The 16,786-nt window shown below is 39.9% G+C and overlaps 1 protein-coding gene across 9 annotated transcripts in view; it reads left to right on the top strand.

Moving 5' to 3' along the window:
- Window positions 1–16,786, top strand: part of USP34 (ubiquitin specific peptidase 34) — a 114,020-nt gene that overhangs the window by 87,544 nt on the left and 9,690 nt on the right. For all 9 annotated transcript variants that reach the window (XR_008429880.1, XR_008429881.1, XR_008429879.1 and 6 more), the window contains 17 exons: window positions 898–978; window positions 2,079–2,164; window positions 3,426–3,594; window positions 3,678–3,752; window positions 4,291–4,442; window positions 4,833–4,881; window positions 4,973–5,077; window positions 5,201–5,245; window positions 6,251–6,355; window positions 8,264–8,411; window positions 9,387–10,021; window positions 11,077–11,234; window positions 12,044–12,122; window positions 14,393–14,519; window positions 14,872–14,979; window positions 15,994–16,098; window positions 16,222–16,346. Coding sequence is in view for 1 of the 9 variants with exons in the window: in XM_053938060.1 (XP_053794035.1) it covers window positions 898–978; window positions 2,079–2,164; window positions 3,426–3,594; window positions 3,678–3,752; window positions 4,291–4,442; window positions 4,833–4,881; window positions 4,973–5,077; window positions 5,201–5,245; window positions 6,251–6,355; window positions 8,264–8,411; window positions 9,387–10,021; window positions 11,077–11,234; window positions 12,044–12,122; window positions 14,393–14,519; window positions 14,872–14,979; window positions 15,994–16,098; window positions 16,222–16,346 (2,352 nt within the window). In the remaining 8 variants the exon portion in view is untranslated. The remainder of the gene's footprint in view (window positions 1–897; window positions 979–2,078; window positions 2,165–3,425; window positions 3,595–3,677; window positions 3,753–4,290; window positions 4,443–4,832; window positions 4,882–4,972; window positions 5,078–5,200; window positions 5,246–6,250; window positions 6,356–8,263; window positions 8,412–9,386; window positions 10,022–11,076; window positions 11,235–12,043; window positions 12,123–14,392; window positions 14,520–14,871; window positions 14,980–15,993; window positions 16,099–16,221; window positions 16,347–16,786) is intronic.

Genomic DNA, 16,786 nt, shown 5'->3' on the forward strand with positions numbered 1-16,786 from the left:
TGCTTAAATCAACTCACACAAGAGACATGGAAAGACAAAGAATTTACTGTGGTCTTGTTGAAAGCAATTTTGAGGTACTGAAGAAAGTTTTGACAGTATTTCTGTGATAATTTAAATGTACAAGGAGCCCAACATAGACTGTGTCCTGCCTTAGACTTTCTTCAATAGAAAGGAATTAAATCCATGATGCTTTTATAAATTGATTCAAGGTTGATAAATTATGTGGCATTCAGTATTTGGGTGTACAGTTGTCTCAGTGGGGTGTAGTCTAAGATGTTTGAGTTGAAGACATTCAGTGTAGTAAAGAATACTCAAGTACAATTAAAATAAAAGTAAGAATGTTGATTCTTTATTTTAAACTGTCTTTCCTTGTGACTCAAGCAAAATTCTGGGAGTCAGAAGACTGAGCTGTGTTTTTTGCTGAGTCTGACTTGGAATTAGTCATTCTCTGTTAGTTTTATAGTTTTTGTGTCTCTGGAGGCCATGAGGCTGTTCCACATGTTAAAATGCAAAAGATCTAACTTGGGAAGCTCTGTTTAACGCTGTCACTCTTCTACAAGATTCTTCTGGTTATGCTTTTTTGTAAGCATAATTTTTATGCTGTTGACATCACTTTGCAGGATAAGTGTGTTCTTCCAGGTAATTTTCTGATGGCATGTAGAGCACAGGGATAAGAAGATACCAGATAGAAATTTATATTGCTGTTTACTGCTGTTGATCTTTATTTCTTTATTCCTTCATGCACAGAAGACATTTTAGATTTCCCTTGGATTAAAACTTGCCTATTCCTTAATAATAGTAACATCGATTTCTCTTCAGACTTTAATATCATGCAAAAAAGAAGATTGGACTAGAGCAAGTGTGGAACAAAACTAACACAGTATGTATCTTCTGCAGTGGTTTTTGGATCGTATGGCTGATGATGATTGGTGGCCAATGCAGATTCTAATAAAGTGTCCCAATCAGATTGTGAGGCAGGTAAGAAAAAAGTTCCTTTCCAAGTCAGGTGACTGCTTGACCTGTGACCAGAAACAGCCGATTCTGATGGCTGTGATTCTGACAGTTTCAGTGAATACCTGTAATTGTCTGAAGATATTTGGCCATGGGACTGTTACTGTTTGAAAAAAACCCAGCATAGCTGTAGTGTCAGGATCATTAAATCACAGTAGATGCAAATTAAGGTTTCTACGACTCCCTTTTGATCTCTACAAATCTGAACACTTTACATTAAAAAATGTTTTTTTTCTGAATTAATTCAACAATAGTTCATCAAGCTCCACTGTCAGAAAACAAAAAAATAATCAAACTATTTACATTCAGTACTCCTCAAAGCTCTGTAGTAAAACTTCTGTAGTAAATTTTTGTGGGTAGAGGTATTTTTACAATATTATGCCACAAAGCTTTGTTAATACTCTTTTCTAGACATACTTTAAAAAAAAACCCTACATTAGTAGCATATGGACATTCACAAATTCAACTATTAATAATATCACTTACAAGTGTACTTTCTTTACAAGTTGTTAAGGTATAAATTTTAACAGTTACTCTGTGTCACCTGAATTCTTCAGTTGGATTTCTGGTTATTAAAGTGATATTTCTATGTAGACCCATACATAGTTTTTGTATGCAATGCATCAGTAAAAGAATATATTTCATGGCAAAACATTATGCAAGGTCTTAGGCAAGGTCTTCTTCTCATGAATGCTTTTCATGAAAAGGAAGGAATTTCCTTCAAATTTTCACAAGAATTCCTATAAGCCAGCAGCAAAATTAAAAAAGCATCTTGCCGAAAACATGAAAATGTTCAGAAAATAGGACTAGAAGGAAAAAAGTTGAGTCATGTTTCAGTGCACACCAATATTAAAGGCTGGGTTTAGGGATCCTCCATGAGATCTGTTCATAAAAACCAGGTTTGGCTCTTCTGTTAAAATACGATCTCAGCTTTGTCTTTCAAACTTTGAACCTATGAAGAGCTAGCAGTGGGACTTGGAGACAGAATATTCTTTGCTTAGGAGCGACATATTGACCTTTTTGTGAAGGACTAAAGGTGTGGAGTTCATTCCCTTCTCTGTTTACAGATGTTCCAGCGCTTGTGTATCCACGTGATCCAGAGGCTGAGGCCAGTACATGCACACCTTTATCTGCAGCCAGGAATGGAAGACTGGTAAAATAAACTCCCTGCAAACTTCTGTTCATTCCATGCATTACTGCAGCTGCTTTTATTGATGAGTCACTCAAAATAGTCATGTAAAGCTGAAATAGTGCTAATTGTTCTTTGTTATTCTGCCCAAACTGCTCTGATTTATTTAAAAAATAAGGTTGCAAAGAGCAGTGTCAAATAGTTTGAAACATTTGCTCCCTTAGAGTAGGTTTTCAGCATGGTCTTTATTTTTCCTATCACTTGGACACTGCACGTGTAAATCTCACTGCTCAGACTTGAGAATCCTACTCTGAGTTGGATCTGGAAGCATAAAGGTGGAAGTTTTTATTTGTACATCCTGTAAAAGAATTTGGAGATCAGAGGTTAATCCTGTAACTAAATCACAGATTCTGTCAAAAAGGAGGAAGAGCCCTCTTTGATTCTCTTTTGCTCTGCTTATTATCAAGAAAACTGTCACTTTATCTCCAATTATGAAACACTTAAACTCTTTTTGATACATGATGAGAAGAAAAAAGTGGTTTTTCTTTCACCTCTTGTGTTAAAGTTGTGATTGTGATAATAAATTTTCCCCAGAGCGAAAATGGCAGAGTTAGTAATAACTATGCTGCCATATCAAAATTCATGAAGATACAATTTTCATGGCAAAAAGTAAAATTTAATTTGCTTTGAAATCCTTACTAGTGTCTATAACTTGGTTTTGTTCAGTGACAAGGTCCAAGCTTGCGCAGATGTCTGAGGCTGAAATTCTCGCTAAGTAGCTGCATGAATCTAGTGAAAAGCAGATCTGTACTTTCCATTTTAGAAGCGGAATTTTGAGCTGTAAAATGACTATATATGATGCAAAGTTAATGTTTAGAGTGTCTGAGGCTGAAGGTGGATGTTCTCTGCCTTGTCGGGCTGCTGTTTTGTTCAGGAGGGTGCCTTGCCTTGGTTCCATAGCTAATTGCATTCCCATTAAATTCAACAAGCAAATCAAGAGGATGATTTTAAGTAGGAGATCCCCAATACTATTGTTCTGAGAGTTCTTTTCCTGAGCAGCATCTTGATTCACAACACTAATTTGATGAACTCTTCAGCATTTCAAGTGCCTGATGCTCCCTTAGGTTGGGCTGGTTGTTATCCAGGCTGTGGATAGGGGTGAGAGATCTGAGAGCAGGACAAAACAGGAATTTTGGTGAATTCCTTTGTTTGGACTGGCTCAGGATGACTTTGTGCTCTGTGTCCTCTGTGAAACACCCACCCTGGCTGTTGTTGTTGCTGCCAGCTCTGATGACATGGACGGGCCCGTGGAGGACATCGGGAGCCGCTCGTGCGTCACGCGCTTTGTGAAGACCCTGCTGTCCATCATGGAGCACGGCGTCAAACCCCACAGCAAGCACCTCACGGAGTACTTTGCCTTTCTCTATGAATTTGCCAAAATGGGAGAGGAGGAGGTGAGTATAGCCTTGGATTTGGGGAGTTGCTGGTGTCTGTGCACAAATACGTTTTCAAGTAATCCCATCCCTGTGTTTTTCAGAGCCAGTTTTTGCTCTCTCTGCAAGCCATATCCACAATGGTCCATTTCTACATGGGAACCAAAGGGCCTGAGAATGTAAGTTTGAGTGTTTTATATAACAGGAGCTAATCTTTCCTGTTTTGCATGTGTGATCATTACTGTCGTGTGTCTTGAATCATCTTTCAGCTGTTATATTAAAATTGCTTCACTTCCACAATTTTTTTCAATGTGTGAGTGAATATAATATTTTTAAACATATGTTGAATTGACTATTATTGCTTAGTATAGAAATTTGCACTGAATAAAAGCAATTAAAGTTGCCCTTACTTCATACTGATGGTAATGCTGTTAACAATTGATTGCTTACTCCTGTTGTACAACTTAGGTTCTTAAATTTACCTGCTTTTTTTGTTAAATAGACCATATCTTCAGCCAGCCTACCTCTTGAATTTGTAAATACAATTTTGCTTGTGCAAAGTGAATGTTTCAATGTGAAAGTCAGTTAATTAGATGCTTACCTGGCTTGGTTCATGCAAGTTGATGAAGTTGTTTGCAGTAAAGGACAGGGTAATGCAAAAGCCCTTTGAAATGAAGGCACAAATGTCCACACTGAAGTTCTCTGGTTTTTCCTTAGCCTCAGGTGGAAGTGCTTTCTGAGGAAGAAGGGGAGGAAGAGGAGGAAGAGGAAGATATCCTTTCTTTAGCAGAAGAGAAATACAGGCCTGCTGCTCTTGAAAAGATGATTGCCTTGATTGCTCTTCTGGTGGAACAGTCTCGCTCAGAAAGGCAAGAGCTTCTGGAAAAACAAGATCAATTTAGAATTTAGAGTTCAGAAAGGAGTCAGAGATTTTATGGGTTTTTCTGAGGGTTTTATTATGGGCTTTTTTAACAGCATAAATAACCTTGTATATGAGCCCATTATATTTTTAATAACTTAAAAAGGGACTCTAAATTGTTGACCATATGAAAGACTTGGGTTAAATACTTGAACACATTCAATTGCCCACATTTGGTTTTCTTTTTTTATCTCAGTCAAGTTGTTCAGTTTGACATCAACACCTTTATTGTTTCTTGTATATTGTGATACTGAAGAATATGAACTAACACTCAGTCCTGAGTGTCTCCCTAACCATCATGATGGCTGAAGTAAAATGATCATTTTCTTTTGTTTTTTAGGCATTTGACCTTATCACAAAACGACATGGCAGCACTGACAGGAGGAAAGGTAATCAAGTTAAAAATGACTGCTACAGCCTCCCAAACCCTCTGTGGTGTGTAGCTGTAGGCAGTGTACTGTATCTTCTTATTTGTTGCAGGGTTTCCCTTTTTTATTCCAACATATCCGTGATGGGATCAACATCAGGCAAACCTGCAACCTCATTTTCAGTTTGTGCCGCTACAACAACCGCCTTGCAGAGCACGTGAGTGGCAGGGACCTGTTGCTCTTTATTGAAATCTCCTCTCATAAGTGTCATGGGGTAATGGTTATTATTTTAACTGAATAAACACAAGTCTAAGTGAGTTTTGTGTGTTTTCTTTTCAAGATCGTGTCCATGCTGTTCACATCTATAGCAAAGCTGACTCCTGAGGTATGTGAACACACCACCTGTCTAGTAAATAATCTGTAGTCATATTTGCCTGGTTTAAATCACAGAAATAATCCTTTGCTCATCAAAAGTCTTGCATGGAAGATGGAAGTCTCTGTGCCATTGAATGAAGTCTAACCGCACTGTTTGTGAAGTTTTGCAGAAAAACAGAAATTTGCTGTGCCACTTCGGATGCAAGTTTTATTCAAAACAAATAACATTTCTAGATTCTCCACCCATATGAATTTCTTTTAAAAAGTTGGTAACATTCAAGTATTTTGTGCAAGAGTAATTGGAAATAATTACTTATTATCAGAGTCTTCAAGATTTGGGGCACCATTTTGCAGTTCTGTGCTGGCAAACACATTTCTCATTCAGAGTAAATTCCTGCCCTGGTATTAACAGAAATACTGAGAGTTCCAAATGGATTCCAGATGCAAAATAATATAATTGTAGTTGTAACCACTTTGTTGAAACATTGTTAAAAGCTGGATGAGTCTTCGCAGTGTAAAGCCTCAACATAGGATGCTTTTGGATAAACTTCCCAGGATCCATATTCCATATTATATAAATACATAAAAACAATAACTTATCTGAGCTAGTGATATATATCAGGATAAACTGGTGAATTCTTCAACAATGAACAGCTTGATTTGTTCCTTTTTATGGAATAATGTCTATATTTCCTGTAATACATACATACATACATATACATATATATATATATATTTATATATATATATATTTCCTCTAATGTCTCCTAGACTGATCCTGTCTCACATGACCCTGTTTCTTTGCACTGACTGTAACCAGTGGCTTAATTTATAGATATATATGGATTAAATAGTACAGATTGAATAGTAAGAGATTAAAGTATTGTATTATAAATGTTAATGTCTGAAGTTCACAGAAATCTTACATTGGGATTTTTAAAAAATACTCTTTAAAAAAAAGGTGGATGAAATTAAATAGATGAAATTGGATATTTTTCCCTTTTCTGCATTACAGGCAGCCAATCCTTTTTTCAAATTGCTCACCATGCTCATGGAATTTGCTGGTGGACCTCCGGGAATGCCACCCTTTGCTTCTTACATTCTGCAGAGGATATGGGAGGTACAATATGTAAAATAAATCAGAAACTAAATTGTCTTTCTCTTGTTGGTTATTTTATGTCTCTTTTGCATTTTGTTGTCATCCTTCCTGCATCAGTCCATGATTTTTTAATTACCATTCCTCTTCTAAATAAACAGCAACAGCCAATAGACAAGAAAAAGTTCTGTTGTAACTTAATGTAGGGTTAATGGCTCTTCCAGTTTAACTTTAAATTTTAGTTTAATGAGAAATTTATTTATTCATAATAAAGGCCTAGAATGGTTTTTCTAGACAAATTCCACATAGTTTTCTCAGTTATCCTTTCGCAAGGCCTGTAAAATGTTTCAACACCCATCATTTGGTTGTGGGTTTTTTTGCCCTTTATGTACAAATTTCTTGAATATTCATTTGACATTTTTGTTTAACACTTTCAGTGCATAAAATAGTGCCAGACTAAGTCTGCTGGATAATTGCTGTGTGCAGGACCAACCTTGCTTGTGTTTCCAAATGAGAGAGACTTTTTAACCAAGTTGGCACAGGGATGAATTCCTTCATCTGAGCTATAGATGAGCCATTAAAGCTTTCTCTTCACCAACCTGCTCTGAGTTCCCAGTACAATTCACTGTCTTCATTCCTGGCTGAGAACAACGTGGCCAGCCTGGAGACTGCTGAGGACCAGCTCATTCCCTTTAATTCCCTTTAAAAAATGGGGCTGGAGCACTGTGGGATGGGACATGGATTGCTGTTCCAAAGGGTTTCCTCCTGGTCAGGAGCGGCTGTAGGATCACAAGTGATGGATGAGCTGTAACTGCTGCACCTCAGGTAAAGGGAGTTAAAATGGCACATCTCAAGGGGCACAGTGACACCCAGCTGGTGACACAGGTCCAGGGATATAAATTGTGCAGGCAGGGATGTGAGATCCAGCAATGAATGCACAGACTTGGGGTGTGGAATCTACTTCCACAGGCTCTCCAGCTTCTGGAAGTCATTAAAAAGTGATTGAGCTCTGCAGACACTGAGAAATTGTCTCTTGGACATTCCCTCCAGCCATTACCCAGGAAACCTGACAGAGCAATTTGTCATTTCTAAATAAAGGGATTGTTCTTCAGGTGTTTATTTTTAAAATGAGATTAAAATTTTACGAGCAGAGTTATGGTCATGTCAGCTGCTCATATTCTTCAGGTGGAGTAGGGGAACTGGGAACAGCTTCAGCAACCCAGTTACTACCTCTGGTTTCTTAGGGTAAAATTAGGCACCTGGGCCTTGAGGTAAAAAGAAAGTAGTTTTTAAACTAACAGAAGAACAAACTACATTTATTGGCCTCATGTCAACAGCTTTCCAGCTACACAGAGCCAGAAAAGCAGAGGAAGCCTTGTTTTCTCCTTATTCTCTCAAGATTTACTGACTTCACAAGCACTCATTGCCTTTGGAAAGTGCTGGATGAATTTATTCCTTGCAATTGTATATTCAATAAAAAATGTAGTAGTTACTCTCAGCATGAAGCTGTATGAACATTTTTGCATACCATTTATGTTCTTTTGATGTAACTTACAAAAATACCAATTCAGTGTTAAGGTTTTCTGTTATATATTTTTAAAAGATACTTGTTTATTAAAGACAAAGTTGTTCCATCTTAGTGCTTAATATTTCAACTCCTAAATATCTCATAAAATGCAGAAAGAATAGGCAGAGTAATTTCCTGAGCTTGGACTGAACTTTCAAAACTATGAACAAGGTTCAGAAGCACAAACCAGTGAAATTTAATAAGGTTTTCTTTGTGTGCAGAGCAGCTCAGTCTTGCAGGTGCTTTGATAGCCCTAAATGATTTTAAAAAGAAATGTTGAAAGTCATTTTAGGGGTTTCTAATACAAACAGTGCATATTAGGAAGATTAATGTATTCCTTTTGATTTTTTTCCCCTCTCCTTTAGGTCATTGAGTACAACCCCTCACAGTGCCTGGACTGGCTGGCTGTGCAAACCCCTCGGAACAAACTCGCTCACAGCTGGGTCCTGCAGAACATGGAAAACTGGGTTGAACGTTTCCTCCTAGCACACAACTACCCTCGAGTGAGAACTTGTAAGTGGATTTTAATTGGAGAAAATTCGTCACCTGTTGCAGTGAGTTGCATGCTCCTGTGTTTGTCTTTTCTTCCTTTTCCAGTTGTTTTAGAATTGCTGGGTTTTAAAATCTTGGGATAACTGTGGTGCCTCATGCAGAGGTGTTACCAGTTTTGACGAAAAAACTGTGTTTTCCTTTGGTACTTTGAATGATATACTGGTAGGTTCTTTATTTTAAGTGGTTAATCCGTAAGGTCCAGGAAAACCTAAAGAAGGAAAAGAGGTAATTCCAGAGGTTGTCCATTGTGTCCATCACGTGGCTGTACAATAGGTGGGAGGAGTACATGTTGTTCTTCCACAGGAATCTCCAGCTGAGTCCTTTGAACTTGTGGATCAAGGAGAAGCCATCTGTGCTTTCTCCTGGATTCCAGGGTATCCTGGCTCTTCGCTTTGTTCTGCTGGGAATCACACTGTCACATTGCCAGAGAACATTTTCAACCTTCCCTGTGCGCAGTTTTTTTACAAAGGAGGCTCCACAGTACAGGCCACTGACCTTTAACACATTTCTGTGGCTGAGGGAGATGGGAAAACTGAAGGTACAGCTCTGCAACAGGCTCCAGTTGTAAACATCTCTGAGGAGGTAATGTCCTCTTGATTGAGCAATGGACAACTTCAGTCATGGAAAACCTCTGGGATGCACTGTGTGATGGGATGTGGGATCACATTCTGTGGTGGGATGCTTTATGTTAGTACAGGGAGAACCAAGGCAGCAGACAGGGATGTAGGTAGCACATCCCAGCACCGCTTTTAATGTGCTTTGTGCTACTCTTATCCTCTTGGATGTTTTTTCTCGTGTGAATACAGTAATAGCAGATGCTGTAAAATGCTTTGAAATCTGTAAATGGAACACGTGGTGCAGTTTAATTGCTGTTTACGTGGCTGTTAAGCAGGTATGTCACTGTCAAAGGTGTAACAAATCTATTTTTATTTGAAGCTGCAGCCTATCTCTTGGTGTCGCTTATTCCAAGCAATTCCTTCCGTCAGATGTTCCGATCGACCCGCTCTTTGCACATCCCCACACGGGACCTGCCCCTCAGCCCTGACACCACAGTAGTTCTGCACCAGGTCTACAACGTGCTCCTTGGCCTGCTCTCACGAGCCAAGCTCTACGTGGACGCCGCTGTGCACGGCACCACCAAACTGGTTCCCTACTTCAGTTTCATGACGTACTGCTTGATCTCCAAAACCGAGAAGCTCATGTTCTCCACTTACTTCATGGACTTGTGGAACCTCTTCCAGCCAAAGCTCTCGGAGCCGGCCATCGCCACCAACCACAACAAGCAGGCCCTGCTGTCCTTCTGGTACAACGTGTGCGTGGACTGTCCCGAGAACGTGCGCCTTATCGTGCAGAACCCCGTGGTGACCAAGAACATTGCCTTCAATTACATCCTCGCGGACCACGACGACCAGGATGTGGTGCTCTTCAACCGCGGGATGCTGCCCGCCTACTACGGCATCCTGCGCCTGTGCTGCGAGCAGTCCCCTGCCTTCACCAGGCAGTTGGCTTCTCACCAGAACATCCAGTGGGCCTTCAAGAACCTCACCCCTCACGCCAGTCAGTACCCAGGAGTAAGTGACCAACGCCACCAAGCGCCGTTCCTGTGTCCCCTCTCACCCAGTGTCTCTTGTAGCTTAACACGCCCAGCGGTGAAAGTATTGCATGGGGGTTTCCTGGTGGAAGTAATTTGTGTCTTTAGATCAATTTTCTAGACTTCAGGGGCAATAGCTTTGGGTTTTTCTTGCTGTGTAGCAGTAGAGAGCGGTTGTTGTTTTCTGGGAGCAGGCACTGGTGTTTCCACTGTTGAGTACTCCAGCCTAGTCATAAGAAGCAAGGAATAAGCTTTGATGGTGGTCCCTAGGAAGGAGATTGCATTGTAACAAAGGTGGAGGAATTCCCAGTTTCTTCTTTGCTTTCACCTTCTGGAATAGGGCCAAGATTTAGCCTGTAGCGTTCCAGGGCAGGACAGCATGGTTCCCCTTGGGAGCACCCAGGTACCTTTGGCAGACCTGGGAGTTGTGCTGTCGTTACAACACAGTGACACCCAGCAGAGAGCAGGTGCTGGGTAGAGTAGGCTGTGTGAGATGCTCAAACAATAGGCTTACAGAGGCTGGAAGAGACAACAGGCCTGGGTTTGAATGATTACACAGTGAATATTGCTTTGAGATCCTTTGTGGTGTGCAGGGACGCAAAGAATACAATCACTGTGAAGAGGAGGAGGATGCAGGGAATCTTCCATATTGACCTTCTGCCTAGATCAGCTCACGGGGAAATTTTACATCTGACAGTCCCATTGCTCTCCTTGGTGGCATCTCCCCTCAGAAATCTTACTTTGTCTTGCAAGGGACCTGAGTTACTCCACTGTGTTTGGTGTTTGCCAGGCATATGGGACTGCAGCAGGGTTTGGCACAAGCAGCTTTTCAAATGTTTGGATCCCCAGGGATGGGGATTTCAGATTGCTTTGCACATATATATGTGACACGTGTACATTATGTACACATAAGTGCAACAGTGAGCTGTGCTCTTAGGAAGCATCAAGACATCTGATTTTATAACTTTGAAAGAAAGTCTGAACCATACCATAGTGGGAGAGCTGACTCTAACCAAGTATTTCTGTGTGCTTTAGGCAGTAGAAGAGCTGTTTAACCTCATGCAGCTGTTCGTAGCTCAGAGGCCAGACATGAGAGAGGAAGAGATAGAGGACATAAAGCAATTTAAGAAAACCACCATAAGCTGTTACCTGCGCTGCTTGGATGGACGCTCTTGTTGGACGACTCTCATAAGGTACAGCCCTGTGCTCATCCAGCAGCTCAGCTGGAATTCCATCCTCTGCCTCCCCCCATGAGCAGAGCTGGAGTTCCAGCTGCTCCTGTTGGCAGTTGTTACTTTGGAGCAGAAATGTGATGTAGAAATTGTGCCTGTGGGACAGTTTTATTATATCGTGTCTTCAAAGAGTGTTTCATTTCTGGTTGTAGGAAGTACAGCTGAAAGTGCTGCTTGGGCATTCTCAGCAGAGCTATAAATTGCCTGTGCATGTAGGTCAGGGTTGGGGTTTTAAATGGAGCTGTTGGTGCACTGAAAGCGTTGTGGAAAGGACAGTGTTATATGGAGGGGCTACATGCACTCACCTGGCAGTGATCTGTCACAGAGCACAGCCATGTTGTTGCAAGTAATCTTTATGTTGAAAGAAACCATTCATTAGCATAATACTTACCTTTCTGTTCTGCTCTAAGCATAAAATATTCTGATAAAACTGTTTCCAGACATTTAAAACGCCAAACATATGCTTGATTGAATCTATTTAAATGTAGCTTAAACTTCTGTCTTTCAAAGTACATAATTTTCCACATTTTTGCAGGGGTTGTATGGGAAATATTTCTGTAAAGGTTACATATAAATTATTTTCCATAACATAAAGGATGTTGATGGCAGAGGCATTTTTAAATTTAAAAAGGGGGGGGGAATTATGAGAAGAATTATGTTATTTTGGGGTTTCTTTGTTCTTTTGTGATTATTTTCCAAAATAACAGCATAACAGTTTTAAGCTTGGGATGCAATTTTTAGTGTTCTCAATGTTCGGATTTTTTTCCTAGTGCCTTCAGAATATTATTAGAATCTGATGAAGACAGACTTCTCGTTGTGTTCAATAGAGGATTGATTCTGATGACTGAGGTAATTACTTTGTTATTTAATTACAGCAAACATCTCACCCTGCTACTTCCCCTTTCAGCTTTAATAAGATTTCTTTTTAGTACTAAAAAGATCAGGAAATTGTTTGTCTTCTTCTCAGGACAGAGGGAAAACCACCCAGAGATTATGCTGAGAGGAATAAATTTATGCTTTTTCGGTGTCATTCCTTTTATTACAGGTAGTTGAGAATGAATCGCTGAGTGCAGTCACACAGTTGTTAGTAGTTTAAAAGTGTTAAGACAACAGGTTAAAAACCAGAAATTACTTAAAGGGTACTCAGCTGCAGTTGTAGTTAATATTTCTGACCCTCCTTTGAGGCCCTCCTGAGACAATTCTCCTTTTTTTTTCCTACCTATTGTGTCTTTGTTTGCAAGGAGTGGTCTGAAACACAAACTCTATTTCTCTGTGATGGAACTAAACCTAAAATGCATTTCTGGAGAATATCTAATTGTTGTAAATGGGGATTGGTCTATGAGACCAGACCAGAATTATTTCAAAATTGAATGGAAAAAAATTAAATAATGCACCTCTGAAATGGATGCAGTTGGAATGTCAGGCCCCTACTCCCAGGACTTTCAGTCTACAGATCCACAAGTCCTGATGGGTGGAACATCCTGGATTCCATTCAGCACTCCCATGATTGAGCTGACGGATGAGAACCTGTGTTTATTAAAAACACTGGCAGTGCTCCATGGGGCAGGATCCCTTTGAGAACAAGAATAAAAATCTGGATGTGCTGGAGAAAGCATAAAACCAAGATTCAGTTCATTCTTGGCACCTGTAGAATGGTGTATTCAGGAGAGATATTAAACTGGGAAAATCCATTGTGCAAAACAAGTGGCTCAGAGGTAATTGTGGCTGTGCAGAAAATGGGATTTTGGAATAGGTTGCTGCAGGAGGGGGCAGCCAGCACAACTGGAGGTTGTCAGAAGGACTGGGAGCAAACATTTGTCGAGGATATTTAGTCTGGCTTTAGCCATGTGGCTGGACTGGATGATACTTTCAGATTGATTCCAGTCCCATTTTTATATGGTTTATATAAAAAATTCTTTTAACTGTTTTTATGTCACTGGTTTGCATTTTCCGGGGAAAAGTGTGACAGAAAGAGCTGGAATTACAGAAACAGTGCAGTGCTATTTGAAAATTGAGTTTTCAGGAGCTTTTTATAAATATAAACCTATAGATTAATTAATTGTAGTTAATTACTCCAGCATATCTGTTCCTTTTTGTTATGAAAATACCTCCATCCAGTAAACTGGTTGTAAAAGGTCAAGAACTGGGCTATAAGGTTATCCATACCTGAAATGTAAGTAGATTAAGGTACATACATAGACGTATTTAAAAAGAATTTGGTTTAGCTTAGTTAGCCCTCATCCATACTAACAATGGATAATTAAGTTTGTGAAGAGTGTGTAATATGAAATGAACTTACCCTGTGTAAGTGCATTGCTAGAAATTGAATTAAATTGATGCTACTTTCCAGCTTGAGGTTAGCAGGCCTTATATTGTCACTTGTTGGATGGAAGTGTTCTGCCTGGTGACAAAAAACTGCATTAAGGAGTTGTCACATCCAGGAAAGTTTTCCAGTTAAGGGTGGCCATATGTCTTTTGTCTTCACTGTAATATAAAAAGAGCCTGGCAAGGGTTTGCATTCTAGGGACCGAGGCTACTGTTCCTTTATCTTTCAAATACCCCAGCTGATTAAATAGTTTCTCTTACATCCCGTGCTAGAATTTTTGCAGCTCGGAAATGAGTTGCTTTTCGTTCCCAATATTTCTATAAATCACAGATGCCCACAAGGTATAAAAGGAGAAGTAATTCATCTGATGTACAACCATATATCCTTCAGCAGCATTTTGAAAAATGACTGGCATCCATCTTAATCCTACCTTTTTTCCCCCAAATTCATATATCTGTGTGTCTTTGTGCACCTCTTGTATCACTTCGTCTGCTGGAAGTTTGGGATTACAGGGATATAAAAATACTGTGTCTCAAATGACACTTTGTTCACTGGTTGTAGATAAAGGTGTGAAAACTTGGTAATTATTTTGAGCTGGTAATACAAACCTTTTACCTAGAAAACAAATGAAGAACTTTGTGATTATATCCAACACCTTATATTTTTTGAGTATAAAATACCTTGTTTGAGCATAAAATAAATGTACATCTATCTGCAGGCTAAAAAGAGGAATACTGACAAGTACCTTAGTTTGGCAACATAATGTTTTTGGTATTTTTTTTCTTCTTCCCAGTCCTTTAATACATTGCACATGATGTACCACGAGGCCACAGCTTGCCATGTGACTGGAGACCTCGTAGAGCTTCTGTCCATTTTCCTTTCAGTTCTGAAATCCACACGTCCATATCTGCAAAGAAAAGGTTTGATTATAACTCTTTAAAGGATGATGCCTCTTGTTTCTAAATGAATTTTCCTCACCCAAACCCTAGTGTTTTTTCTTGCTTACTAGCTGTTTTTTAAAACTTGCTGTACAGTAGAATATGTGTCTGTTAATGGATATAAAATTGTTACTTATTAAATTACTTACTGACTTAATACGAAACTAGATTGCTTAAATTTAACAGCAGTAGACCAGTGAGATCTAACAAATTCCCAGATGGATTAAGACCATGGTAGAGGAAAAAGAGACTCCTCAGCAATAAAATTTTGTGCTTTTTTTAATGAGCTTTTGAGCCATGAGCTAAGCAGCCTCCTGGGATGTTTGCATTGCAGATGTGAAGCAAGCTCTCATTCAGTGGCAGGAGCGGATTGAATTTGCCCATAAGCTCTTAACTCTGCTCAATTCCTACAGTCCTCCCGAGCTTAGAAACGCCTGCATTGGTAAGTCCTGGCCATGCAGGGCCTGTCTTGCACAGGCCCCTGCTGAGAGGTGGAAATGCCACTTACACAAGTGCTCTGCTAGAAACAGGAGGTTGGGATTGTTGGTGTGGTACTGTCAGTACCTCTGTTTTTACTCCAGAGAGCTCTGGGATTGTCAGCTTGCATTGAATATCCCTGTGGTCAGTTAAGGCATGCAGACTGGGGGCGCAGAAAGTCACGGGTCACTTTTTGAGACCGATTTGCCACCTGATAAAGGGGCATGACTGAGGAGTAGCTCCTTAGTTCAGGTGTCACTGAGTTTAGAGCCAAATCCCAAATCTGACATTAAAATTCAAACATGAACTAAAGCGCCCCTCAGAAAGGATCGTGGAGACCAAGTTATTCTGGGAAATAACTTTTTTCCTGTTCATTTTTATGATTCAGTACTGTGAACTGCAATAGTAGAACTTAAAGCATAAATAGCTTGTAGAGAGGAATGGATTTGCCTTTTAAAGTGCAGACATAGGTAATACATACAAATGCCCTTCTTGCATTAGCAGAACTATTTCAGAAAGGTCCAGTTTTTTTCTAGTTTAGTAGTTTTTAATATTATTTAATGGATTGCAGGTAAAGGCCTAACACTGTGTCCAAAAACGTTTTTTGTGTGTGATTTGTATGCATTTCCCCTTATTTTGAGTATTTTCTTGTTCTCCACCTGACTGCTGCTGGTTGCCATTTTCCAGGTGTCAAACCTGCTCTGTTAAAGAAGAAGCAAAGAGGGTAATTTGGCAGAGGTTCTCATTCTCCAAGCTGGCCCCTCCCTGGTGCTTGCTGCAGCACTGAGCAGGGTCTCTCCCAGGGGCAGAGGTGAAGGGAGTTGGGACGGAGTCAAGGGTGTCACTCAGGTGTTGCTCACGGTGGAGCTGCGGCAAAAGGGATACGAGAGAGAGTTTGCAAATGTATGAGCCTTAAGTTGAACTGTTTGCTGTTAAGAAATAACAGTTTGTAATAGCAAAAACAACTTTTTGTTTGTAGATGTCCTCAAGGAGCTTGTACTTTTAAGTCCTCATGATTTCCTACATACTCTGGTTCCATTTCTACAGCACAATCATTGTACATACCACCACAGTAATATCCCAAGTAGGTATTTCAGTGATTGTCTTTTGAAGTTCTCTTACACTATTATTACTCTACGTGTTCCTTGCTGATATCAAATATTGACCTTTTTAATATATCCCTATTTTATCCAAACTTACACTACAGTGTCTCTTGGACCTTATTTTCCATGTCGTGAAAATTTGAAATTAATAGGGGGGAAAAGCAATATTCGTCCTCCGCGTCCCGAACTCAACATGTGCCTCTTGCCCACCATGGTGGAAGCCAGCAAGGTATGTAAACAAGTGGTCCTATAAAGAATTATTTCTCTGTTGTTTTCCCATTTTTATAAAAGTATTGGCAGAATCCAGTAGCTCAATGCATTTAGCTTTTCTTTGTAAACAAAGCATAATTCTTCTTCAAGATGTGTTGTCCTCATATACTCCATTCTAGATGTGCACTTCAGAAGCACCATTTCCCTGCCCTTGGGGATACAGAGCTTCATACTGCAGACACCATAAGGGTTTGGGCCTTGTGGTAGGGAAAAAACCCCACAGCACACAGTTTGGTAATTTCCCACTGTCTGTGGCATTTATAAAGGAATTTGAGGCACCTCCCAGGGATTGTCTAGATGGGTTTCACACTATTTTAAGATTTATTTCCAGACAACCAAGGAGACCCTGCAGGTTCCATTAGAGTCCATTCAGCTGGGGCTGAGGCATAATCTCCTACT

Source organism: Vidua chalybeata, chromosome 3, assembly GCF_026979565.1.
Source record: "Vidua chalybeata isolate OUT-0048 chromosome 3, bVidCha1 merged haplotype, whole genome shotgun sequence".
NCBI lineage: Eukaryota > Metazoa > Chordata > Aves > Passeriformes > Viduidae > Vidua > Vidua chalybeata.